The sequence below is a fragment of the Dromaius novaehollandiae genome, chromosome 3 (assembly GCF_036370855.1).
Source record: "Dromaius novaehollandiae isolate bDroNov1 chromosome 3, bDroNov1.hap1, whole genome shotgun sequence".
In the NCBI taxonomy this organism is placed as follows: Eukaryota; Metazoa; Chordata; class Aves; order Casuariiformes; family Dromaiidae; genus Dromaius; species Dromaius novaehollandiae.
This window is the reverse complement of record NC_088100.1, coordinates 32,788,516-32,814,320: the sequence shown is the minus strand read 5'-3', so window position 1 is coordinate 32,814,320 and position 25,805 is coordinate 32,788,516. Positions and strand designations below refer to the sequence as shown.

General features: G+C 36.6%; 1 protein-coding gene across 7 annotated transcripts in view; it reads right to left on the bottom strand.

Moving 5' to 3' along the window:
* COL19A1 (collagen type XIX alpha 1 chain) overlaps positions 1-25,805 on the bottom strand; it is a 212,564-nt gene that overhangs the window by 49,575 nt on the left and 137,184 nt on the right. For 6 of the 7 annotated variants that reach the window (XM_064508635.1, XM_064508634.1, XM_064508638.1 and 3 more), the window contains 14 exons: positions 18,271-18,324; positions 14,162-14,224; positions 13,316-13,360; positions 12,382-12,417; positions 11,318-11,353; positions 11,161-11,214; positions 10,217-10,270; positions 6,192-6,245; positions 5,133-5,222; positions 4,757-4,801; positions 4,576-4,653; positions 3,208-3,243; positions 3,046-3,099; positions 2,903-2,956 (listed from right to left, as the gene is read on the bottom strand). In XM_064508635.1, coding sequence (XP_064364705.1) covers positions 2,903-2,956; positions 3,046-3,099; positions 3,208-3,243; positions 4,576-4,653; positions 4,757-4,801; positions 5,133-5,222; positions 6,192-6,245; positions 10,217-10,270; positions 11,161-11,214; positions 11,318-11,353; positions 12,382-12,417; positions 13,316-13,360; positions 14,162-14,224; positions 18,271-18,324 — 753 coding nt within the window. The remainder of the gene's footprint in view (positions 1-2,902; positions 2,957-3,045; positions 3,100-3,207; positions 3,244-4,575; positions 4,654-4,756; positions 4,802-5,132; positions 5,223-6,191; positions 6,246-10,216; positions 10,271-11,160; positions 11,215-11,317; positions 11,354-12,381; positions 12,418-13,315; positions 13,361-14,161; positions 14,225-18,270; positions 18,325-25,805) is intronic. The other variant, XM_064508637.1, reaches the window with a different exon arrangement.

Sequence of the window (25,805 nt, the reverse complement as noted above, 5' to 3'; positions counted from 1 at the left end):
GCAATTACTTCTACAGCATTTTTAGCTCGTTTATGAAAACATCATGAGGACAACGTCAAAGTTTTATTAAAGCTGAGATGCGTAACATCACTGCTTCCTTGTATCTCCCAAGAAAATTAACCTGCCAAAGATGGAAATCTGATTTATTCCATGATTATTTCTTAACAAATGATGCTAGCATGATTTGCCTCTCTATAGTATCATCCATATCTTTGGTATTTGTAAGTCAATTTTTAAAAAAATTATTTCAAATCTTTCTAGCAATCAAAGTTACTTTCAGCTCACCTATGATAATCTAGTTCCTCTTCTATTCACCTTTTATGAAGATATGTTTTCTGCTAGTACTTCTCCATTCCTCAAAAGCTTCACCGTTCTCAAAGTACTCAAAAGTAACTGCTAGTAATTCAGGAACTGCTTTAGTTAACTCTGTAGGTGAATTCCACCAGACTTTCATGTTGTATCTAAAAACTCTTTAACCCATTTTTTCTATTAAATTAATTAAAATTAATTTTATGCATTTTCTGAAAAGCAGTTTTTTTCTGTGGACAATGAAAACCTACTGAATTCTTAGCTTCTCTGCATGATCTGTAACCTAATCTCACTCATTATTTAATAATTGACCTATATTTTACTGGTCTTTCAATTACTTGTGTTGACAGCACCTTTTTCTTGTTTTTATATCTATCTCTAATTGAAGCTCATTTTATATCTGAATCTTTCTGAATCTATGTTTACATACCTGAGTTCTATCTTTATACTCAATGTTAGTGATAGACCTGCTTTTACTTATTGATTTTATGTCTTTGAGGAGCTACTGATACTGTCATAGTGTCTCTTAATGCATTAGGAAAGTTTGCTGCTCTATGCTTGAGCATTGCTATGGGGGAAACGGTCCAGTAACATAGGACTAAATTATACAACATGAAAATGCTTGCTACATTGACTGATGCTAATGCAGGAACCAATGGGCATGCCAACACTGTAAAATAACTTATTTCATCATCCTGATCCCTGATAATCAGCAACACATATATGCTAGTTCCTAGGCTCCCCTTTGGAGAAAGCTGACTATTCCCTCTGAGATGAAATCTTGGTGTGATTTTGGTGCTGGTTTATCCAGGGACTACTCCCTACATACAGTACGGATGAAGCTGTACTAGGTGTATTTTGCTGTGCTCTGCTGAGCCTCCCAGTGCTATTATCAATACCATATTCCCTCAAAGCTTCCCATTCAGTCTCCTGTCATGGCCCATAGCATGCAGCGTACACCACCACCCTATAATAGCACTTACAGTATTAAGCCTTCAAATGTTTTGGGGCACTTTGAACTGAAAACAGTTACAAAACAATTTGTAATTACATGCTATGATCAAAGAGGTGCCATGTAGTACCCAGGAGAGGTATCAGATAAAGCAGTACTCAGTGTGGGTGATGGAAGAGCTAGAATCACTCTGTACTACTGCCCAGAAGCCAAAGATCATGCTCTGCAGAAAAGGCCTTTAACACATAGCCAATACTTCCTTAGTCTCCAGCTTAGTAAAGCTTACTTTAGTAAAGCTGAACATTTAATGTAATCTCTTTTGGACGTTTTATAGTGCTCCTTAACTCTTTGTTCTCTAATTTATTGGATAAACTCCTTATTGTGAACCTTACTGTGAACCCTCAGGCTTACTTGTGGACTGCTGTGCACCTGTACTATCAAATGTTTAACTGAAAGCATATTTTACACTTGAAATACATATTTTACTGCTTAATATATTCCTGAGGTGGCTTTGGGGCATTTTCAATTGCTTCACAGGCTATCAGCAGTCTGCAGGTTTGGGAACCACTGACTTAGATTTGTATCACTGAAACTCTGCCTTTGGGTAAAATCTCTTAGGAAAGACCGAATCCTACTAAACTAATAAGAACACAGGTGAGTTTAACAATATATTTTTTTAAGCTCTGGTGTTGGTTTGTTTCTTCCAATCGTCTACAGAATTTTATTTGGCTGATGGGGTGGATACATTCCAATAGCTGCCCAGGGAATTCAGAAAGTTTCATTTGCTGTCATAAAAGCATCTGCAAGCATTGGTTTCTAAACAAAAAGTTACTTTCTGAAACTTCTGAAGCAGGAGGACTCTTAGCATCAGCTGATTCAAGACAGGAGCAGGAATAATGACTAAAGCCTTACCATCAGGGAAATTGTGCAGATATGCCCATGGGACTCTCCTGACTCCCACGTAAAGCACTCAAGTATCTCTAAGGGCACAATTTGGCCTGAAGCATGTGTAGACTTTATGGCTCTTGCAAGGTTGAACTTTACAAAATCTGTAAAGCCATAGCACTGTTAAATACAAAAACATTGCTATAATACCCAAGAGGAGATAACAACTCCAAAAATGTATTGAAGGATCAGAACTCATTTAGTGCTTTTTTTAAACCTAGCCACTTAATTTTTTCATTAATGTTAAAGGGAATCAATCACACTACGGACTAATTATTTTCAGAATTTCATTAAAAATTAATGTCTTCCTAAATAGCAGAGCAAAGCTGGTTTCAGAGTCCCAAAACTCTCTTCTTCAGTCTTGTAACACAGGAAGAATCAAACTATGCTCCTGAAAATTTATATTGTATAGAACTACTCCTGAGACTGAGGCATACTACACTGAGTTAAAGCTGGAGGAAACTCTAGTATACAAATTGCATCACCTGAAAAGATAGAATTTATCATATAAATGTTGACATAAGCTTAATTTATACTACAATATAATCTAGTAAAAATAACAAAAGAAAGGATTCAGTAATTGAATAATTTAGTTAACTTCATCATTCATACTTCCTAGACCTGCTACCTATCTTGTCTCTTAAATTTAAAATATTAGTACCAAAGCAAATGTGCAAACTTCCTATGTATACATACAGGATCACCTGGAGGGCCTGGCAGTCCCGGCTTTCCATCTCGTCCTGGAGTGCCCTAGAAATTTAAAATCCAATTCAGTGGCCTTATATCACTGACAAGGTACATGTTACTTTTTACGGTGTATCTACAGAACTGCTACTTACATTAATACCTGGGGTACCTGGAGTTCCTGGTAATCCGGGGGGTCCTCTAGGGCCCTAAGATCAGGAAAAGTTGTTTAGGATTTAAGAAACTTTTTCTTCTATTGTAAACTACTTAAAACTTAAATAAGTCTTTTTAGATTAACCAGAATACTTATATCCTACCTGGACACCTGCTGATCCAGTTGGACCCACAGGACCCTGCAAGAAAACCCCAAATAATCATAGTACAGTAGTCATGCTTTTTGGGATAAGGGGGATGAACTTGATCAAAAATAGCAAATGTGGGGCCCTGGTTCAGCTCACTTTGTAAGAAAGAGTTGCTCTAAGGTTTGGCTTTATATCTACATGTAATTTCACTAAAATAAGAGAGTTCAAGGTATAATATTTTCCTGAGGCCCATTTTTAATGGCAAGTAATGCCAAAGAATGATCTGTGGTCAAATATGCCATTTAGCTAGGAGATTCATCAGAAAAATTGACACTCAGTAGAGTAAAAAAAATTAGATGATTTAAAGATAAACGGGTTGTTTTTTTTCATTCATATTTGAAAATACTTTAAGGGAATAATTATTTTTAAGAATTATTAGCTGAGATTAAGACTCAAATATGAATTTCTAGACACCTGTCTCAAATGTTTTCTCTCTGCATGTTAGTCCTGTCACTAAATGGAAATGCATCAGCTGAGTGCACTGGTCTGGACTGAAGAGATACTGCCCTGTTTATCACAGCAGAACTCATGACACTAACATGTACCGTCTACCATCTATACTTGGCTGAACACACTGAAGACACTGGAGATGGATTTAAAGACACTAGGAAGGCAGAAACCTGGGAAACTGAACAGTTTCCTGGTCACCAGGGTACTGTAGAACAGCTATTGCTGTGCAACAGGTATTTAGTCTGAATGCTCTAAGTACACTGCATCAACTTGTTTCGTGTTTGAATTTAAACTGCATAGAGATCTGTGAGGAAAATTGTCCACAATCAGGACTTTGCTATTTCCTGGTGTGGCACCTCAACAGTGCAAAATTCTCATTTATAAGCAGTACACCTAAGCCTGTAATTAGCAGTCATCAAAAATGTAAAAGTTTAGAGCAGTTGCAAAGCCTTCCACGTCTGAAGGCAAAATGCATGTTTTTGCCTTTTCCAGTAGCAGCATGTGTTTCAAAATGCCATCATCTACAATGTACACTGTATCTCTTCTCTTGTACCTATACTCAGGATGGATTTTGCTAACAACTGCAAGCAATTGTTGCTCAGAAACAGACACAGTTAGTCTGGAGGTGTCTTCACACCATTAGCATTAAGCCTGTCAGTAAAGTAGCCACTGATGCTTTCAGTTCTCCAGACGTCCATTTGTAAGTGAGCACTACACTTCTCTGTGGGTCTGGAGAAAGCGAAAAGATGCTGAGCTGGGAATCAGTAGTCAGAAGAAAGCTCATGTCATGCTTGTTTATTATTCCTCAGCTACTTGCTGCAGTTTCTCAGTGATGCCCAGTGAGAAGCCCAGATTCTCTGTCGATATACTTACTGGTGATCCCTGGATGCCTACTCCAGGAGGCCCCATCTCCCCAGGGGCTCCCTGCACACCAGGTAGTCCTCGCTCTCCCTGAGAAGGACACAAACCTTTCAGTTACGTCAGCTCTGAAAATGTAAACTAGCCCATTATCCTGTATTTCCAGAAACAGGAATTATAATATTTTTTTCTATACCTTTGGTCCCCGTGGACCTGGGTTTCCAGGAATACCGGTGGGACCCTAAAAAAAAAATTCTATTTTGAAATCAAAGAGACTGGCTGAATTTTATTGCCAAAATTAGCCAAATTTTATAAATAAACTATGATGCATTTACATATGCCTTCCTTGTTAATACCACCGCAACTAGGACTATGTATATTGCAGTGACAATACAGATTTCCAAAATGTATTTTCAATGTACTTAAAATATCAATATGGCATATGTTTTGACTTTTAAATTACATTTGAAAAAATACTTGTTCTGATTTCTTTCACTGCACAATGAGAATTCTTTAATTGTCTTCTCTATAAGAAATGAAGTCATAAAAGCATTTTCAGATTATGGACTTACTGGTGCTCCAGGTGGACTTGGCCCAGGAGGCCCCACTTCACCTTTTGGACCTGGATGTCCAGGTGGTCCCATAATCCCACCAGGGTCCCCCTACAAGACAAATTTGAATCACTAATTGGAACATCAGAATTTTTCCTTACAGAAAAAAAATGCAATGCGTGCCATGTATCTGATCTGTATTTCTTTCTCCTGAGTCCTCCAATATGTGTACTGTCACAAAATCTGGCCAATTATTCCACAATAACAGATAATCTCTCTCTGGCTATAATCTCTCTCTCTGGCTATCTATCCCTAGTGCTAAAATCTTAGTCTTTGCTTTACTTACTTTCAACTTCAGCTAAACTTTATTTTTCTCCTCTTAAGACCCTCTGCACTGTATTCCTGTTTACATTATTCCACAGTTATTTTCATCTGCCTTTTCATCAGCTCACTTCTTCAAACTATTAATGGATTTTATTAATTTCCTTTGAACCCCTAGATGTATAACAAATCACATAGTTCACAGGATGTCTGTATATCAATTTTTCTCCCCATCTCTACATACAACATATACCATTACACCCAGGCCATTTTCAAACTCCTGCTGATGTAGCTGAATTCCAACTAAGGGAATTTCTGCACAGCACAAAGCAACAACATAAAGAGATCCCAGACGTGGCTCAGATCTGGAGGCAGTGTAGCGGCATCAGTGCTCTGCCAAGATTAATTAGTCTGGCTTTGAAGCAGAGGTTTACATTAGCCTGGCTAGGGCACTATGCTCAAAAGGCTGTTCTGCTTTCAGGACTTGAACTAGTATTTCTGCACTGCATAGACTAAGTCTAAGAGACCAGTTGAACATCTCTTGAAATAATACTTAAATTATGATTCTAATGAGTGATGGGGTTGGCAAATTGGCCTGCAACATCTCTGAGGAGGAGTTGTGGATTGTTGCTTTTTTGTTTTTTAAATCAATTCATACAGCAACCAGACAGAGGTGCTACAGAAGGATGGAAGATTACTTCAGGAGCAGTCAAGTATACTCTAATATGCCAAGCTTAATTAAAAGTAGTTAAAACATACCTTGTCTCCTTTAACTCCTGGTTTTCCTGGTACCCCGTGGTCTCCTGGTAAGCCCTTGAATTAATTAAAAATATAATTTTGCATTTTTATAGTGTACTCCCTTAAAATTTATCTACAATTACAGACGAAAATGATCTTACACTGGATTATTTACCATGCATTAATATTGACCCAGATGTTGAAAGAATTCAAGTTAACGAATGCTAATTTATTCAAATGTATGTATTATTTTCCTTTAAATGAACACTTATTACCTGACATTATTTTCCAGGCCCTACAAGGGCAGAGCACCGGAGTATCAAGATTTTTTTAAATTTAATTTCAAAACAATCCCAAGTCTTGAAAATCAAACATTCTTCAAGGAAGACAGTAGCAGGTACAAAAATGAGTTTCAAATTATAAACATGCATTTTTTGCTATGAAGGACTCCATGATTTCCTACATTAATTATGCAAACTTCTTTCTTAAAAGCATCAATAACTTTCTAGTCCTGCACGTTATTTAATTCCTCAAAGCCCTTTAAAATGTTTCAGATATTCAATGGATATAGTGAAATATTTCAGCAAAATAACTATATTCCACATTTTGTTTTTAACTCCAGTATATTCTTTTGCCTTCTTCATCAAAGAGTTGTTATAAATGCAGAGAAATAAAATAAAATAAAATCTAAACAGAAACTATTCAAATAATTCAGAAGGTTAAATTCATTGCTGATGTTCTCTTACTATGCTGGAACAAATACGGAAAACTTTTCCCATAACTCTTCAACACTATTCAAACAATGATTGTATAAAGCATTTTGTTAAGAATCCCAGTGGCTTCCGTAGTAAATGATAAAACTGTCTAAACTAAACAGTCCTATCTATGGATTTTGTATTTACATATGGAAAATGAGCTTTTTGAGAAAAAGCCACAGAAATGCATATCACTTTTATTTTGCTTCGCAGTGTGAAATATAGCTGTGTGGGAATTTGTATGTGAAGGATGGTGACATTTTCATGTTGGTAGTGATGGTTCAGCAGCTGTGTGTTCACTCTCTCTGCTGCATTCTCAACTTAATATAGACAGACAGCTACTTGTTTCACACAGTCATCCAAATTAAAAGCATAAGAAAAAAATGAAATGTAGCTGAATGAAAAATATTCTGTGTTCACCAACAGGAAATCATTACAAGACTATATGGAAATTTAAATTTACTGATTATGGATCAGACATTGTGTCCTGCCCTATCCCCTTTTGGTATTGACATAAAATATATATGGTCTGGCTCTGTCTTCTTTCCTAAGGATTTCTGTGTTTTCTTTTTTTTTCTTTTTTTCCAGAACTAAGCGTAAAATGGTCATTAGCAAAGGGAAGAAGCAAGTCTTATCTGCTGGATGGTTCTTTGATGATGTATGTGAAAATAAACTATTTTCAACCTTTCATAATTTTCATCATGCTTCATAGGACAAATAATTATAGCTGTTAATCCATAATGTTTCATCTTTAGCACATAAAACAACCCAATAAGCCTGGACCTAAATACTGCATGTTTTTATATACTAGTATTGCAACAAAAATGAAAGAAAACAAAGTCTCTACCAAAGACATTTTCAGAAAAATTCAAACACAATTTCCTGGAGCTTGTGAATCTGATTTTGAAATCACATATATGTTTTTGAGTGCAAGCATGGGTGTATGAATATGAGTCTTCAAGATCACTTATATCTGGGATCTACATATATTGCATATAATGTTTATTTATTTACTTATTTAAAATGTCACTTATTCAAAGATCCAGAATAACAGCAGTTTCAAAACGGACTCAAATGGAACCATGGTGATACAAGGATAACAGAAATGCAGTGATTTGTTACTGGTCTCTGTATGTAAGCAGGAGCACAGCAGAAAAGCTTTGCAAACTATTGTTATAGAAGACAGGTAGACAAGACAAAAAATGATGTACATGCCTCAACTGGTCATGAAAATAAAGTATAAATAAACAATAAATAAGTAACACAGTACAAACTGATTACATGGAGGTTCAATTATTAGTCTTTTTCTGTAAGGAGCTGAACATTCTGCACTCCGGCTTTCCATATATCCCTGAGAGTTTTATGAGTAACAGTCCTGCTGACTGTGCTACCTGACACTCAGAACTGTATTTTAACATTAATAAAATAAACAGAATCTTAAAAGTCTGTTCAGATTAGGAGTTTCCTGCTACAGAATACAGTCTCAGAGCACGTGTGGAAAGGCGTAAGACAAAAGATAGCAGCACTGGCTCCTGGATGTTTCTGCTTGTAGTTATCAGACAAAAAACAAAACCAGTCCACAGAGCAAAGATCAGAATCCCAGTCCTGTTTAGGTGACTGCTAACTCCTAGGCTAAGGCCAAGCTCACTACTGTCTACTCCTTTTTAGTCCACTTGGATGAGTGCTCTAACCACTAAAATGGTATGTTAAAACAGGAGAAAGGGAGGGAAGAAGGAAGGCGAGGGGAGAGGGGGAAGGTACCACTGTCGTGTTATGAACACTAATTTGAGTTTATATGGGGGATTAGGCAGAGCATAGTTGCCTGTGCATCTAAAAATAGATTGCACTGTAGTTTAAAAGGGAGACAGGCAGCCATCCCCCCAGAAAAGGCATTCTGGTATATTAGGAAGTAAAGTCAAGTGTTCAGGGAACTTTCATGCTAAGTATAAGGGTGCCTAATAGTTTAAGATGCTCTCCAGAGTTGGATGGATATTTCACCCACATCCTTGCTGCCTGGAGGCATAAGGGTTACAGGTGCACTAGACCTCCAGTCAGGCCCCTGCTGGCACGAGAGACCCCGACCCTCAGCAGACCCACGTGGCTGTTCCCCAGAAGTGTAATGGTCACAGGCACACTAATTTCCCCATGAGGCCCATGCCTGGCTCGACAGGCTCTGGCCAGCAGCTTCTTCCTTCTGGAACCCCCACCCCCTGGTTCTTACAATCTAAAAAGTCTGCAAATGATCAGCCTCCTGCTTGGTGGTCCTGAGTTGTATCTCTTTATTAACTGGAGAAGTCAGGATGTGCCACTTTTGTTTAGTCCAGGTGCTATCAAAATTTATAACCAGCTCCTACCAGTTGCAGCTAGCAAGTAGCAGGCTTCTGCTTGAGAGTTCAAAAGTCCAGTTTGGGACATTTGCCCGCATACACACAATTATCTGCTGTCTGCCAGCATTCACAATTAAAGCTATTTTTCACCTATAACAGACACATAATGATTTATGGTACTTTATAATTGTCAGTAAGCCACTATACAATTAAATTGGAATACCAGCTGACAACCATAGGAATAAACTCTTATTACATCTTCTGCACAGGCATTTTGGCAATTCAATCTATTGAACAGTAATTAAAAAAAAAGGTTTTCTATTAGTTTTTTTCCAACTAATAAATGGATTATTTCATTCTACTCTGGTTAAAGAACTTAATGTTCTTGGTTTTAGGAAAACTGTATAAGGGATGAGTCTGGCTCTGACTGTGAGTTTTACTCACAAATCTGGCCTAAATGCTAAAATAATAAACATAACTGTTTATTCTCTTCATCTCACTAATCTTTACACCTTTTAAGGGAAGTATATCAATTCAGAATAATACAAAACTACAGACAGAAAGAATAGGGAAGGTCATGTGTTTTAATCCTTAGGATATTCTTACTTTGCCTGCTCCTTCTCATCTTCTTCCACACACACTGTATAACAACATTATTCAAACTGCTAGGGATTCTCCCAATTTTCACCTACTCTTGTGAGATAAGAGGGGTTTTGGTAGAATTAATTATCTGTGAATCAGAAAAATTAGCATTAGCATGCTTACTTGGTTGTGCAGATGGTAACACAAGGGCAAAAAGAACATAAGCGTACTGCAGAACTCTGTCCTGAGGCAAATCATAGTACTGTGCTTCAAAGGCTGATTTCTGTCAAGAGTACCAATGATAATTTCTGTGGTACTGCTTCACTGGTTAACTGTTCACACCCTGCACTTCTACATGCTGCTGGAAATACAAAATACATACAACTTCTCCTGGTAGTCCCCTGGGTCCAATAGGTCCTGGAGGTCCTTGCAGTCCCTGTGAGATGATATAATACACACCTGAGACAAAAGTCATTATACCTGTAGCATTTCAGTGTAAAGCATTCTAATAACACACACACACACAATTTCACTCAGTCATTCTCCCTTAATCTTCTAAGGATTAGTCCCATAAATCGCCATACAAAGGCACTATCTAAGGGAAAGAGAAGACAAAAGGGGGCTGCATCTGTTCAGTTTGTGAATTCTTTTTGATGATCTAAGAGGCTTGGGTACCATCCTACTACCTCTCAGTATTTGTAGGGAACAGCTGAAGCTGAGGTTAGTTACTGGAGTCAGAAGTGGTGCTCTTGCTTATGCCTAATGAATGCACCTATTCACCTCCACATGGAACATGAATAGCTTTGAGAGGAAGGTTACCTTTTTAGTTTCCTTTTCTATCTTTATTTGATAGAATTCCAGAGATCATCTGAACTCCTGAGGAACAAATGGTGCTTCAGTTCAGAGGAAGAAATCATTTTCTTCAAATCAAAGCAGTGACTGCTTTAACATTAGCAATTTCACAAGATTAAACACAAGAAATGCTAATGTACCTGCACTTGTTACTCCTGGCCTCACTGATGGATAAAGCAGATGCACTGATAACTGAGTGTATTTGTGACTATAAAATGGGTGCTTATATTTTTAAGTGACCAAATAAAATTTGAGCTTTGCATAAATTGTTCTTTTTGATACTAAAATCAACAATAACTAGAACTAGAAGTAAAATAGTGATGATATTTGCACAAAGCATTGATAAAAACTATTTCAATCTCTTCCCTTTAGTAGCAGCTAAAGAGTTGATAGCATTCAGGGTCCTCTTGTATTACAACAAACGAAGATGACTGTTATTGTTATATTAATTCCACAAAAATACCTTTCACATACCTGTGATCCTGGATTTCCCATGAGACCAGGTGGTCCAGGGTCTCCTGTTTCACCCTAATGATATTATTTGAGAAAAAAGCCAAACTTACTATCACGTCTCCCACTACCAGCTATGCACACCAGCTATGCATACGGTGTTAACAAGTCAAAAAAATACCTTATTTCCTTTTGATCCCTCCACTCCATTTTCTCCCTGAAAATAGAAGATATGACCATAAGAAGTTGAAACTTAAAGTAACATCAACTAAGAGTTTAATTCACTGCCTTAAAATATTATCATATAGCTCACAAATTTAACAAATTTTGAAAAAAATGTTAAAAATTGCTGATGCCTTGTGGAAAGTTTCAAAAGCATTCCTCTTTCAAAATAATTCTATTATCAGTTTTTTCCTAGTGTTTCCCAGAACATTTGCATGAAAACACATATTTACTTAAGAGCTTCTCCAGTCTAAAGCTTATTCTTCCCCAGTAAATCACTACTCTACTGGTGACATAGTATTCATCTCCAAAACAACACATTACTACCATATACCTTATTCTGGATGTTATAACATGATTATCACAAATATCTAAGCAACCTTCACTTGTGCTTTTAACAACATTACTAGCTTTTGTCATATGCCACAAGAGAGGACAATAGTTAATTAAAAATAAGCAACACAAATAAACAGACTTTTAAAGAATGTGTGTTCTGAAAATATCCCCCCAAAAAAAGAAAAATTGTGCACATACAAAATGGCTATAAGAAAATTGCCTGTGAACTTTTTTTTGGAGCTTCCCAAAGAGATAGTAGTATATCTGTTGCATATTTGAACTGGTATACTCTCATGTTAAATGCTGCATTGTGAAAGTTCATAGAACAGTTAAAATAACATAGTTCATTCCACATAAATTCTGTGAAATAAATGAAAGAGAGAAAGAACCATCAGGGAAAAAAAAAAAAAAAAAAAAAAAAAAGGTAGTAACTGACTAAACTCAATCCAGGGACAAGAGGCAATCTATCTGTCCCAATAGAAATGCTGAAGAATAGGACACCGTGCCCCATCTCAGATATTTATAACCTATGTGAATTTAATGCACGTATAAGAAGGAGATAATAAACAATGATCACTGAACCTAATGAAAGTATGCGAAGAAAAAGATCATCGTATGAATACAGTATCAGTATCAGATCAAACATAGATTATTCACATCATCAATTCAAAACTTAACTATACTTACTGGATCTCCCTTATGCCCTTTTTCAGAAGGCTCTCCCTATGGAAACATACAGGAGATATTAACACTCACAGAGTTACTTCAAATGATAAATAGTACATATCTCTGTTTTTGGTGAACAACCCTTGAAATAACTGGTTTTATACCTAAATTAAATACAGATATGTGGATCATGAAAATTCACTTGAGGGATAATGTTAATGTAATTAGAAGACTATGAATACACAGAGAAAACAGAATTCTGCCATGCTTGAACTAGAGTGACAATGAGTTTAAGCATGTAAAAACCTGACAAATTCTCAAACAGAAGTGTTTTATATTAACAGAGTAAAGAAAGTTTCTTCCTGCATGAAAACTATTTCTATTCAAGGATAATGCCTGCTATTCAGTAGAAGAACTGGGCATGTCACATATTTACAGAAAAATGCAATACATTTCTCTTCCCCACTAGCGCCCTCCTCTCCCATCTGTCCTTTATCTTTCTGGAAAAATCAACTTGAAAGTAAAAGATAATGAACCAACAAAGTTTATTTATAAATTTTAATATTTTAAAGAAACTTATTTTTTCATACAGATATTGAAGATCATGCTTTAAATTTTAAGAAATATGAGTGATGCCTAAGTCATCAGGTAATCATTGATCATAAACTCATACAAACATAATTTTCAATTGGTATCCAGTAAACATCTGAACATATTTAAAGCTAAGGACTTGTGTGAGCTGTTGGAACAGGGAAAAGTGACACACATACATAAATACTTTCTCAAGATGGAGCTTCAGTAAATTACTAAGGACATTCAGAGCCCTACAGCTATTCCTGTATCCACATGTTTTTTTCTTGACCCTGAGTTTATTTTCCAAGATTTGATTCATAATCAGTATGTTCAGCCATCTTCTAGCACCACATGTAAGCAGAGAAATAAGGAATTATTTTACCTTTTCTCCTTTTGCACCAGTCATTCCCACTTCTCCTTTTTGACCCTTTTAACAGAATAAATTATATTTACAACCTTTTTTATTCTAACAAACGGAAAGAAACTCCTCCTCTCCTTCAACTGCACTTTGTTCTGTGTAGGGCACAAAATCTTACGTTTTATTACAATGGAAATTTGAGATTTAAACATCTCCAAATTAATTTAAATGACTGTTTTCTACAGTAGACCTGCAGGCTTCTTAATAAAAAAAAGTTGGCAATCCTATCACATATCTGGGAGGGCTTGCCTCTTTTCTCCCAAATTTAAAAGGCATCCAATTGTCAAAAATTCATTCCACCGTTTAAACAGGGCAGATGCCTATAAACAAGACACTGTCAAAAGGTCTGGATTCAGAGTTTGACCCCCATATATTTTTTATAGGCTTACAAATATGGTATAGTAACTTTGGTATAACAAGTCTTATTGTACAAACTACTTGAAACATTCATGATTTACTATTAAAAAAATTTTTTGATTTTCAACTTTTCCAGAGACTTTTCCCCCTAACTCAGCCCATCCCATTTGACTTCTCCCCAGTCAGCATTACAGAAACGACACACAACTTTTCCTGCACTCTCCCTTTCTGGCTAGCAGAGATAGCGAATGCAGGGTTGCAGGCAGTGCCTGCAGGCTGGCACAACGGGCTGGATATTGGACTACACAGATCAAAGGGCCAATCTCGTGTAGACTCTGCTATTCCTTCAAAGAACGTTGTGATACATCAGATAAAAGATACTATCACAAAGGTGGCAGAGACACGTTATGGAGGTGCTTTGAAATTTCTCCAAATTTCATCCAAAATACTTACAACTTCTCCCTTCTGGCCTTTAAGTCCAGGAGTGCCTAGTAATCCTAGTTGCCTTGCATCACTCTGGGAAGAAATAGTGTACCAAAGATCAGAAAACAGACCATACAACCATACATTTACCATGTGGTTACCATGACAATTTAATGTAATTTACCAGTATGTAAACTCAAAAGTCCTAATTTACTATTAGAAAGTGATATCAGATTCCTCTGCAATGCATGTAAGTAATGTATTGCAGCAACAATTTGTCACACATTTATATTCCATTCACACTAGTGGAAGACGTGTAAAAGCATATAAGGGAAAGTATCTATGCTGAATATTCCTATGTGAATTTGTGAATTTTTTTTCCTCTTCATTCATTGCAAAGAACATATTCTCATGCTCATTATTACAGAACATCTCTAAAGCTTGTTAGAAAAGAACAACCCCCTCACTTCTTTCATATGGAATGAACACTTCATTTTAGGTTTCCTCTTCATAGATGCAGACTCAGGGCAATACTACGTAAGAGGAATGTTTTCTTTTAATAACATTGGAAAAAAAGAACAAAAATTAGTTCAAGCAGCCAATGGCCTTGGAAAACGACCTTGAGTCTGGACCCAAGCAGTTTGAGTCCTGGGACATCTGTCACTGGCCTAAATGGGAACATTAAGCAAGTCAATTTAAGCAAGTCACCTTGCCATGCTCCAGTTTCCATATCTGTAAAATGGGAAAATGTCATGATGAATAAAAGTGGCTTTAAACTTGGTTAATATTAAAGGAATTGATAACAATATAATTTGAATAAAATTCCTAATTATTTTATAAATGTTAATATCTTGAAGGATCTTCTTCAATTTTTAGGGGCTATAACACAGTTACTACCCCTAATTATCAAGATCAGCTCCAGAGACAGAGGCAGACACTCAGTGAAGGGAACCTGGATACTGCTGAGTACGAGCTGACTGCCACTGAACAGAGAACAATCTAGATGTCTGCAGCTATAGGATGAGGATACTATAAGTTCTGATTTATTCTGTTGAGCTGTGCATTTACTTTTATATGTGAAAAAATAATCCATGGGTATTAGACCAAGTAACTATTTTTTATAGGTCATTCACTCTTTATGAAAAAATGTAAGAAAAATACGCCAAAGAAAAAAGTGGTAGGAAAGTAATATTCGATTATTCAAGAATCAAGTCATAATTTTGAAAAGTTTCCTGAGCGGTTTGTGATGTAGTTTCTGTTGTTTTGTGTTGTGGTTTAATTTATATTTTTATGTGTTGGAGACCATTTTAGATTAAGCAGATATGACTGAAGTGGCCATGTATGTATGTATGTTAAAATGATAAGTGAAAAATTTGTAGCAAGGGTCCCCAAGAATACAAGCATGAGATAACAACAGAGGCCTTGAAAGCATGGGCAAAGGGTGGTAACGCAGGCCCTGGAGCGTATAAACACAAATCATGAGTTGTCCTTTACTGGTCACTAAAAGAACGTAACCTAGAGTGCAGGATAGAACCAGTTTTGTGGCATAACAAAGAGAACAATTAATGTATCCAGCACATGCAAAGCATCTCATTTGTGGTGAAAACACAAAAGATATAACAAGAAGGAATATGAAAATAGTCACACGCCTTGAACAGGAACAGGGAAGAAGGAAGAATGGAGAGGGAAGATATGCTCCAGCACTGTCTTCCACCCCATTAAGGATCAATGCCACTACTTATCTCCAGCAGGTTCCCCTCACCTTCAGTAAAGAAAGAGCACTGTTCTTGACTGGCCATTCACCATAATTTGCTACTGAAATTCAGCACCAATATTTACAATGTTTTCTTTTACTATATGCCCGGGTAAGCAAATCAGATTTTTGAAGAGCTGCACTCCAGCCTCTTCACATGATAAGGTGATTGATACAGAGACAAAGAAAGCTACGTTGCAACAAAACAGATAAGCACATTCTGCAATCATGGCAACTCATTGATACCATATAGAAATCAGAAGAATCATAAAAGGCTTAAGCACAGAATAAGCTGTAAAGAAACAGATGACAGAAAAGAGATGTTACTAAATTATGATGTGTCTACAAGTCACTTCTTCCTGACCTTTCTTGGTAGCAGTGTTTGTCATGATTCCTAAATACCAATGTAAAGAAGCCCTACAAATACCCTCACAGAAATCTGATATTAACATCTCTCCAGCAATAAAGATCTGGTCACAGTTTAAACAAACAAAAAAAAACCCTAAAAAAAAAAAAAAAAGATGTCATGACATCCTTGAATGTATGCATTAAATGTTGGAAAATGACAGGACCATTTCCTGTGGTGTAAGGAATCTCAAAAACCTCAGAATATCACTGAAATATCATCTTACAAGTGTTTTTAATCTTGAAGCACACTGCAAATTACATATTGCAAAATGAAAGATTTTTCGGTACCTCCAGGGTGCAGTGAACAAAATAAGCTCTCATCATACTACAAAATAGTGCGAAAAAAAAGAGATTTAATGATACATGCATCTGCCTTGGCAAATAACAGTTTTGTGGCAAAGCAGACAACCTCTCTTATCTAGAGAGGTTCCCATTCCCCTCATAAACTGTACCTAACCTCTTTCATATGCTGCAGCAATTGAAGGCTTAAGTTGACTCCAGTGAGATCTGAACATGTGGCTCCAGAAAATCTGGGAGAATCCTGCTTAAAACCTGCTACTTGAATCAGTAACCCATCTCCTCTCATCTGAAACAAAACCTTTACACTTGCCTGTTGAACAGTTACTTGCTAATGACAAAATCATTAAAATCTTCAAAGTGGACAGCTGAAGGAAGAAAAAAGTCAGTGAGCTGCAAAGGATGTAAAAATGATTAATTTATAGAAACAGAGCAGCTGGTCTACATTTGTCAGAAGATTATTAATTACAAAATATAAGACACCTTAGGATCTCTTAGAGCCTTACAACTGTAAGAAATGTGATTCTTAGAGACAGATGCTTGTCAGTTCCCGAAGATCACTGCTGTTTGTATTTCTTGTTGTAGACCTAACCTTAAAAGGGTTAATGATCCCCTCTACGTAGGGGCAAAAAAGACTAATAGCCCAGAGGCAGGGAATGAATTACAATAAATATGATACATATAAAGAAAACTGGACTGGTAGCAGTGAAAGCTGGTTTTGGCAAGAAAAAGAAACCTACAAGAAAACAGAAGGTACAAATACACAATATATAAAACTTCAACACATACACATGGAAAGGAACACCAAACACAGGCACTAAGTCTCCAGGTATGAAAATGTCCCTGTTCAGGACAGCATACAAATCTATGCATTCTAAAGTGATATACTGATTTGGAAAGAATTAAGTATCCGATACATCAGGGAAATCATTTCAGTGATAAAAGCAACTTGAAAGATATGTTTGACAGGAGCTTGACTCCAAAATCTTTATTCAAAAAAGAGATTTTAATACTCATCTGGGTGTCATATAAGAAAAATGGCCTGCATTCACCTGCTTTTTATAGTTATGCATTTTAACACTAAAAGAAATGTCAGATGTCCACCAGGATTGACCTGTGTGTCATAAAGCATGAAACACCCAGTAACCTTTGTATTAAGCAAATATTCCCACAATAATGTTTAACTGGTCTTCAAATGAAGTATGATTTTCTATTCAGATCATATATTTTTTACTTACCTTAGCATGAATTAAGAAAACTTGGGAGAGCTTTGAATCACCATGCCTTACAATGGCAGACATTACCGTGATTTGAATAAATGGTTTGAAAAATCTGTGGTAAGAATTTAAAGGAGAGTATGGCAGTGCTGCCACATAGAATACTGTCACATGCAATTTTCACTTGTTTCTACCAAGTGTGTAGCTGCAGGATATTACAGAATTAAGACAATATTTGTATTCGTCCATAATATAAGTGTAAGGGCAATTCTTATAAACACTAGCAGATCTTTTTATCTTCTACCTTCTCATCTTTCTATTCTACTTTCAGGATCATGACAGGTTAGGTCAGAAAGAAGAAACATCAAGTATGGTTTAGAGCTATTGAGTTTAGAGAAGGGGAGCCAGTAAACTTTTTGAACATAAACACATGCACACACATACACCAAATCAAATCTCCATACCTCATTATAATGCTTGTTCAAGGATTCCAGAAATCCTTTTAGCCCAGAAGGTCCCTATATTGAAAAACATGTAGCAAAAGATCATTTTATTTTAAATAATGCTTATGTCTACATACCTGTATTCAAATTGCACTAGTCATTTAAAGGGTTTTAGATTTTTATTTGATTATATACTAAACTATTTTTTGTAAGTTCATTATATCTGTATTTCTGGGCACACAGGAGAAGCACAGGCAGTTTCAAAATCCCTGAGCTTTTAAAACCAGCAACTTCTTTCAAAGTGAGTCAGTTGGACAGAGAAAGCAAAGATGACATTTATATTGATTTTAATATGAATGTGTTCTGGTATGAAGAGAGTCTTTGTTTTGCAGTATCTTAGAACTTCTTTCCTCTAATGGAAAGCACTAGTTTCGATGCAGAAGCAGCTACTAGTGCAAGTAAACAGTTAGATTTTTAACTTAGAGTATAGAAAGTGAAACTGAGGAATGTCAGAAATCTTGGAAAGACTAACTTTCCATTTTTTAATTGTCATACCAGTTTACACTTATACAGATGCCTTTCATGAAGAATTTCAGTAAAGGAGACTAAACTTCCTACTCAAATCTAGGCCTAGGATGGGCCTAGAGTGAAAAAAAATTACTTGGGCAAAATAAAACATGCTTAGACAAATTCTGCACTAAATCAGGCCCTCAATGAGATTTTTCTGTTGTAAATCAGGGCAGAATACAAAAAGTTGAGTAAGTTCTTATGAAGTAAAACTTAAGTAAATTTAAAAATTAGCATAGTATCTCTCTGAAAGTGGAAATTTGCATGTCATGCTATAAGAACTACAGCCTCTCTTTATTGCTGTAAGAAATATTTGACTACATTAATAAAATAAAAATACACTGAGTTAAGTGACCTGGTCTGGATGAGCTGCACTGAACATACGTAGGGCACAACAGCAGCTCTCCTCTTTTTCTAGAGGTCTTTACAGATCCAGACAATTTACAGCAGTTTGCATCTTTTTGTATTAGTAGGAAAAGTGTAGCCAGCAAATGCTATATGAAGTTAAATTCTCTTCAGTGTGGAAAAAGGATTGTTCCTCAAACAAACTGAGTTCATATATTAGCCAGAGATTGTATGGTTCAAAAAGCCTCTAACCAAAGATACCTTCAGGCTATATCTCCCTGATAAGGTGTCATATTGGGAAAGCACAATCATACCATGCCAACAGCTAGATGAGAAACCTCCAGTTTTTCAAGCAGTAATTCAGGTGACTGAATTCTTTCTTTTGAACAAGTACTGAACTGATACCCCAGTACAGTGTGAAATGTCTTTCTGGAGGTGTTATCTTGAAATAAGACATCAAGAAGAGGCTTTGAACACTTCTGGTTACTTAAAGTCTTTTTGATGGAAGGCATATGGTTGAAGTATCTGGTTGAATTTCCATTAGAAATACTATATTCTATGTAAATATTTCCTCTGTAATTTTAACTAGACATTTTCACATCAAGTACTAAAAGTTTGGGTGGGAACAGTGTGACTTTTAAGTAGTCACTCCTGAAGCGAAATTTTGCACATGTAAAAGTCAGTAATGGGTGAAATAAACTCTGCTATTTTATCACATATTTTAATTTTGCATAAATCTTGTTAAGTGTTTTAGGAGCTTTTAACATGTTATACACTTTTACATATATATTTACTATAGAAATATTGTAATGCTATCCATCACCACAGGAAAACAACTTTTTACCCTTTCAGAATAATAATCTATGGAAATTTCTTCCACGATAACTGACTTGTAAGACTATTACAAGGATTGAGGAATGAAAATAACTTCTCACCCATGATATAAATAGGTCAATATGAAAATAGGATTGTTTTCAGCTGGGTTAGCCTTTGGAGCAAATCTTTTCAGAATCAGAACCGCTGTCAAATTCAAAGTAGTGGGGTACCAAGACTCCAAAATAGTCCTAAAAAAATTCAGAAGTCTTCTAACAATTATTTCATCTAGAGATTCAAGGAAAATGCTGAAATACTACCTATTCATCTGGGTAAATGTAAGCTAAATAACCAATTGCTATATTTTTCAAAGGAGCTCAAGTGTTTACTACTTCAGAGATGCTACTGTATAAAACATCATACAATTCAGCAAAAAAGAAAATTAAGGGAACAATTTGGCTACAACAGTTTTGTCACAGATGGCATTCTTCATATCTGAGAATTCCAGGTTTTAGTATGTAAAGAGGATGCTGCTTGTGAACTGGATGTGACAGACAATCTTTGTTAAGCGTTACTTCTGCATCATGGTATCAGTTGTTAAGATCATAAAGATGTAGTGAAGGATTTGAGAAAGCAGTGTGATTCAACTCTGAGAAAATAATAGCTCTCAAGAGTAAGGGAACTCTGGCTGTGATTGGAAAGACAAATGATACTGTTACGATGCTGAAATTGAAACAAGTGATTTCAGAAAATCATCATTCCCATGCAGGCATAGGTTGGTAATGGTTTACAAACAACCAACTTTATGCAAAGAAGATTATGCCTTATATATCTTATAATTATCACAGAATTTTAAATACATTATTGGGTGGCCAATTAGTAGCAAGAAGAAACATCACTGAGCAAGAGGCATGCTCTTGTCGCAAGACTAAAATATAGTAAGGAGATGGATCCTCACAGCAGTAACTCATGCACACAGAAGGTGGCCTTCTTTCATTTGTGCAACTATTCTGCAGAATTTCTCTTAGCACAGGAATACAATATTCAACCTTGTGTGTGGGAGGGCAGGGGGTAGGAGAGACAGTAGGTAGTTTTGAAACAGGGGACTTGTAACTTGCTCTTCTCCAGCTCACTCTTTGGGGGAAGAAAAGGCTCAGTTTTTTCAACATGTACAATTCCTGCATATCTGACCAGGAGTTAAGAGTCACAAGTTCTGCTTCCTAATTCCCAGCAGCGGCAGAGCCAGCAGGCTACTCTGATGAACTGCTATTAAAAGCTTCAGAATCGCCACAATATTAAGTAATTGTATATAAAGGATGCCACTAATTGAGTGATTTCGTTTGCATGATAAAATGAGATAGCTACCATGAGGATGCACATACTGAGGGTAATATTATTTGGCTCTTATGCAATCACATTTTGAAGTGTTCTGATAAAGCACTTAAATGAGATATATCTAAAATGGCAAAAGAGCATACTTTGCATGCTGACAGCAAAGTCTTCTCCTGCAAGATCCGTCTTTCTGTAAGAGCGCACAGAATGGTGAGCACACAGTATCCCCGCATAGTAGTGCATCATTCCACAAAATCCTGATGCCTCTCCTTATCAGTAAAGCTACTTCCTTGAGCTACTGTACTTTAAAAAAGATGAGGAACAGGACCATGGTTTTGAATAATCAAAGAGACTGTTACTTCCTAGGGGAAATAGTTTTCACTCTGATGGAAACTAACTAGTGAAAGAGAGGCAATCACCAACTCCCCGTGGAGTTTGAAGGTATAAAAAACTAGGAAGCTGGTAAAGCCAAACGAAAGGCAAATGAGCAGAAGTTATTAGAAATGATGGATAAGACTGTAAGACCTGGCAGAACATTACTGCATCATAACAGAACAACACAGGTGTGTTCTGAGATATAAAAATGGAATCCAAAACACCCCCATAATTCGCTTAGCAGAATTATGAAATATGAACCCCTTGTGTTTTACTATGATTACATTGTTGACAGAAAGACAGTGGTACTTAAATATTAGAGGACTGAAGATCTGGAAGTCAAGGAAGGAGGAGGCTGCAACTATATACACGCCTCTGCAGGTGGCATATGAAGACTGACAACACCAATCCCTGTGTTTTAAGTGCAAACAAGATAACGTGTTTTGGCCTCAGAAACACCAAGGCAAGGTGAAAGAGGACTGCTCCAGAACTGTGGGCCCCACGCCTGAGCTGGATTAGGGATGAGAAATTTGCCACTTCCTACTAATAACAGAGTATCAGATGCTTCTGCTGTGTATATCACACAAAATATCAGAGCTGCCTCTTTGTTCTCCAACATAGGAAGAGACACAAAGCCAGTGATTTATCACTTTATATTTACACTGAAAAATATGATAAATATAGCCATGATGTTTTGACTGTGATGCTCAATCAACTCTGATTTCTAAAGCTAATAGCAGGATTTTTCCTCTGTTATCTATATTCAAAATGGCAATCCAGAACTGGGACTGAGCCATGATGACACTGCATGTTTATTAGATGTCTCAACTTTAAAGCTGTTATAGTCTAGCAAGGATTCTGTAATGCTGCAAGCAGTCAAAAAATAAGAATTTATCTTCCCTTCTTATTTGCCAACGTCATTCCTTTTACTAGTTTTTCACACATAAAACTGCTGCAACGATACAACCCAGCAAGGATGGTACGCTGTATCTGCCACCAATCCTGACCCCTCAGATATTTGTACATCAAATAAATCATTTATGACAAAATCGAAAGCTGCCATGTCACAGTTTTGTAAAACTGACATAACCTCAAAAAAGCCCCAGAAATGCCTCGCAAATAAGGCAGGCAAGTGGGACTTAGAGCATCTGAGCTGCATTCTAGGCTATGCCACAGGCTTCATGCTACCAGAAGTAAATCATGTCTCTGTTTTAGTCTTTCCATCTTCAAAAATGGACAGAATACTTCCCTACTTTAATAAACCGTATCTCTTCATCATTCTTTAAAGTGAAGTGTTCAGTTACTGCATTGATGAGCATCTTTGCCAAGCCCATAAACAAAACCAGTGTTCAACAACAGAAAATACTTTTATTCTAGAGTGCCTTCCTAAACTCTGATTTCTTTCTTCCCTTCCCACTATTTCTTTCCGCTAATATATCTGCATAATAGACTCTCAGGTCTCTATAGATGAAAAAGAAGTAGTACTACTGGTTTGCAAGAGTGGAAGCAATGAGATTAACAAGAGTTGAAGAATTATTGTCAAGGTAATTTCTGTCTTTTGAATGAGAATTTTGCACATCTGCCACTTTGGACATTTTTCAAACTTGCTCCTTTGCAAATACCAATCAAGAGCTCACTTGAGCAGGCTTTTCTTGTTTTTGGATTGTATATCAAGTTGTGTAATTGAGGGAACTGAAGAGCAGAGAGAGTGTGGTTGTATGAAGAAGAAAAGAACTGAAAATGTGTCCTGATTGTTTTCCAAAATTACAAACAGGTTTCAGATGCTATTTCTGTTAAACAGGCAGGAATAGACATACAGGTGCTTAAGAGGAAACAGCTACAAACTGTGTAATTACTGTGTTTTACAATATATTTTTCTCTCATAACTTTTATAACTCGTCTGCATTTCTGTGAAGGTGAGACTGCTGAAAAAGTCTACCCATCCTCACAGTCTATGCAGTAAAATGTGTAACAAGTAAATTGTATTGTTACAGCTACAGGCCATTTCTGAGAACACAGCACTGGAAGAGAAGCTCAGTGTAATCACTTTGTCCATCTCGTTCAGACCCATGGCTACTTGTTAAGGTAAAACACTGTGTTTTTGATTACTGTAATGTAAAAAAACATGAAATTCATCAGTGAAGAGGTATGACATGGTGTAACTATTCCAAAGAACAAATGGAAAGAACCATGAAGGCATGAGGCCAGCCACAATAGGATACATTAAACAAATTGCATATCAATGTAGATTTTAAAATCTTACATGCATAGAAACAAACAATATGACCAACCGTTGCCAGCCACTCCTGTCCTACTGCGCAAGTTTTTAAAATATTCTTCTAAAAAGCAGCACAAAGTCCTACAATACCAGCAACGCTACTGGCAGTCTCCACGTATCATTGCTTTGATTTTCTGTTTATTGTAATTAACTGATAACATTCATTCCTTTTCACAATATTGGTAGAATGACAGTATTTCCCGAGGCAGAGGAAGCAAGATCCCAAGGCAAACTACTGGTTACTTAAGATAACTGGCTGGTGGCACTGACATACCTACCGAATTACAACAGTCCACAAGTATATGGAATTAAATGGAGAAATTCATGTAGTCTGGGAACATGAAAAAAAATGAAGTCCTATTTTAATTGTAGACATTAAGGTATCATACAAAGCTAATCTTCCAAGAAAGAATGATGGTTGAAGACAAAGAGACAGATTTCGGGACCTTGCAAAGAGAAATGATGAGCTGGACACTGATGAATCAGTTCTTGATATAAAGTATCTGGTACTCCAGACCACTGATTAAAGAAACTTCAATGATGACAATAAATGTGAAAAGGTCTACAGTAAATGTGAAATAAATCTATTCTGGTTGCAAGCTGGGATGTGTTGGCAGAAAACAGCAAAGAATAATAGTTTTAATAGGATGAATAATCTCAATTGTGGTACACTAACCTGTGATTCAGAAGATTCAGAGTTCATTTCCCTGCTCTGCCACAGATAGCTTCTTGGCCAATATTATACTTGGTCAAATCATATAGCCTTCATGTTCCCTACCTTTAAAAAACAGTGATGATAGTATTTCCCTTCTGCTGCACAGCAGTACTGAGCAGAGTTCATACCCTGTCTCACCCCAAACACTGTTATATTGGCAGAAGTCTGTAGCACAACTGTAACTTGGCACTCTTTATTTTTTAAACAATCTGGTGTTCCACCATAATAAATGGGAATTATTGAGAAGTGGAATTCCTCCAGTTGGAACAATTCTAGTGGAGACACAGAAAACTGAGATAGAAGAGATGAAGTTCACCCTTTTCTTCTATCCTCTAGCGCACCTATATACATAGAAATACCCTGCTGCTGGCTAGTGTGAAAATAAAAAAAAGATCATATGCAACTAAAAGCAAAAATAAACTCCTTTGAGCCTTAAATAGGTTTTGTTAACTTTGTGCTGTATTCTATAGTGTTGTTTCATTACCAATAACCCCCACAAATTACAATGTAATACGTAAAGCACCATGCAGACTGGAGCTATTTCCTAAGGAGGTAACTGGCAACCTACATGATCCTCTCCTCTTAACAGAGTTCTAAGCACAAACAGGCAGTAATTCTACAGTCTTAGACCAGAAAAGCCTTTTGGCTAAGTGAAGACTTGAGAATTAGGCCAACAGAAATGTTGGAACAGGAAAGTCTACGCATCATATTAACACAAAAAAGCTATGCCTTGCTGGCAACCCCTTCTGTGTTGCTAAGACCTGTAGATACTTGTGTTAGCAGTTACTGCAGAAGGAAGCTACCAGTTTAGTTCTTCAATAAGATCAGAATGCTGTGCTTGTAACCTCAAATCAGCATCCTACTCTGACAGTATTTCTTTTTGTTTCATAAAATCAGCATTTTGATTTTGACGAAAAATCACGTAGAGGGGGATAACAGTATGTGAAAGAGGCAACACCTCTTAGGTTAAGACCTAAGAAGAAAATGCAAGCAAGAAAAGGAATAAAATGTATTTGAAGATGGCAGGAATTTTGATTTCAGAACCAGAACATTCAGAATGCTTCGGAGGCAGAAAGGACTACTGTCAGTAATAGAAGCTTTAGACCGCTGGCTGCACTGTTTAAAGGGGGA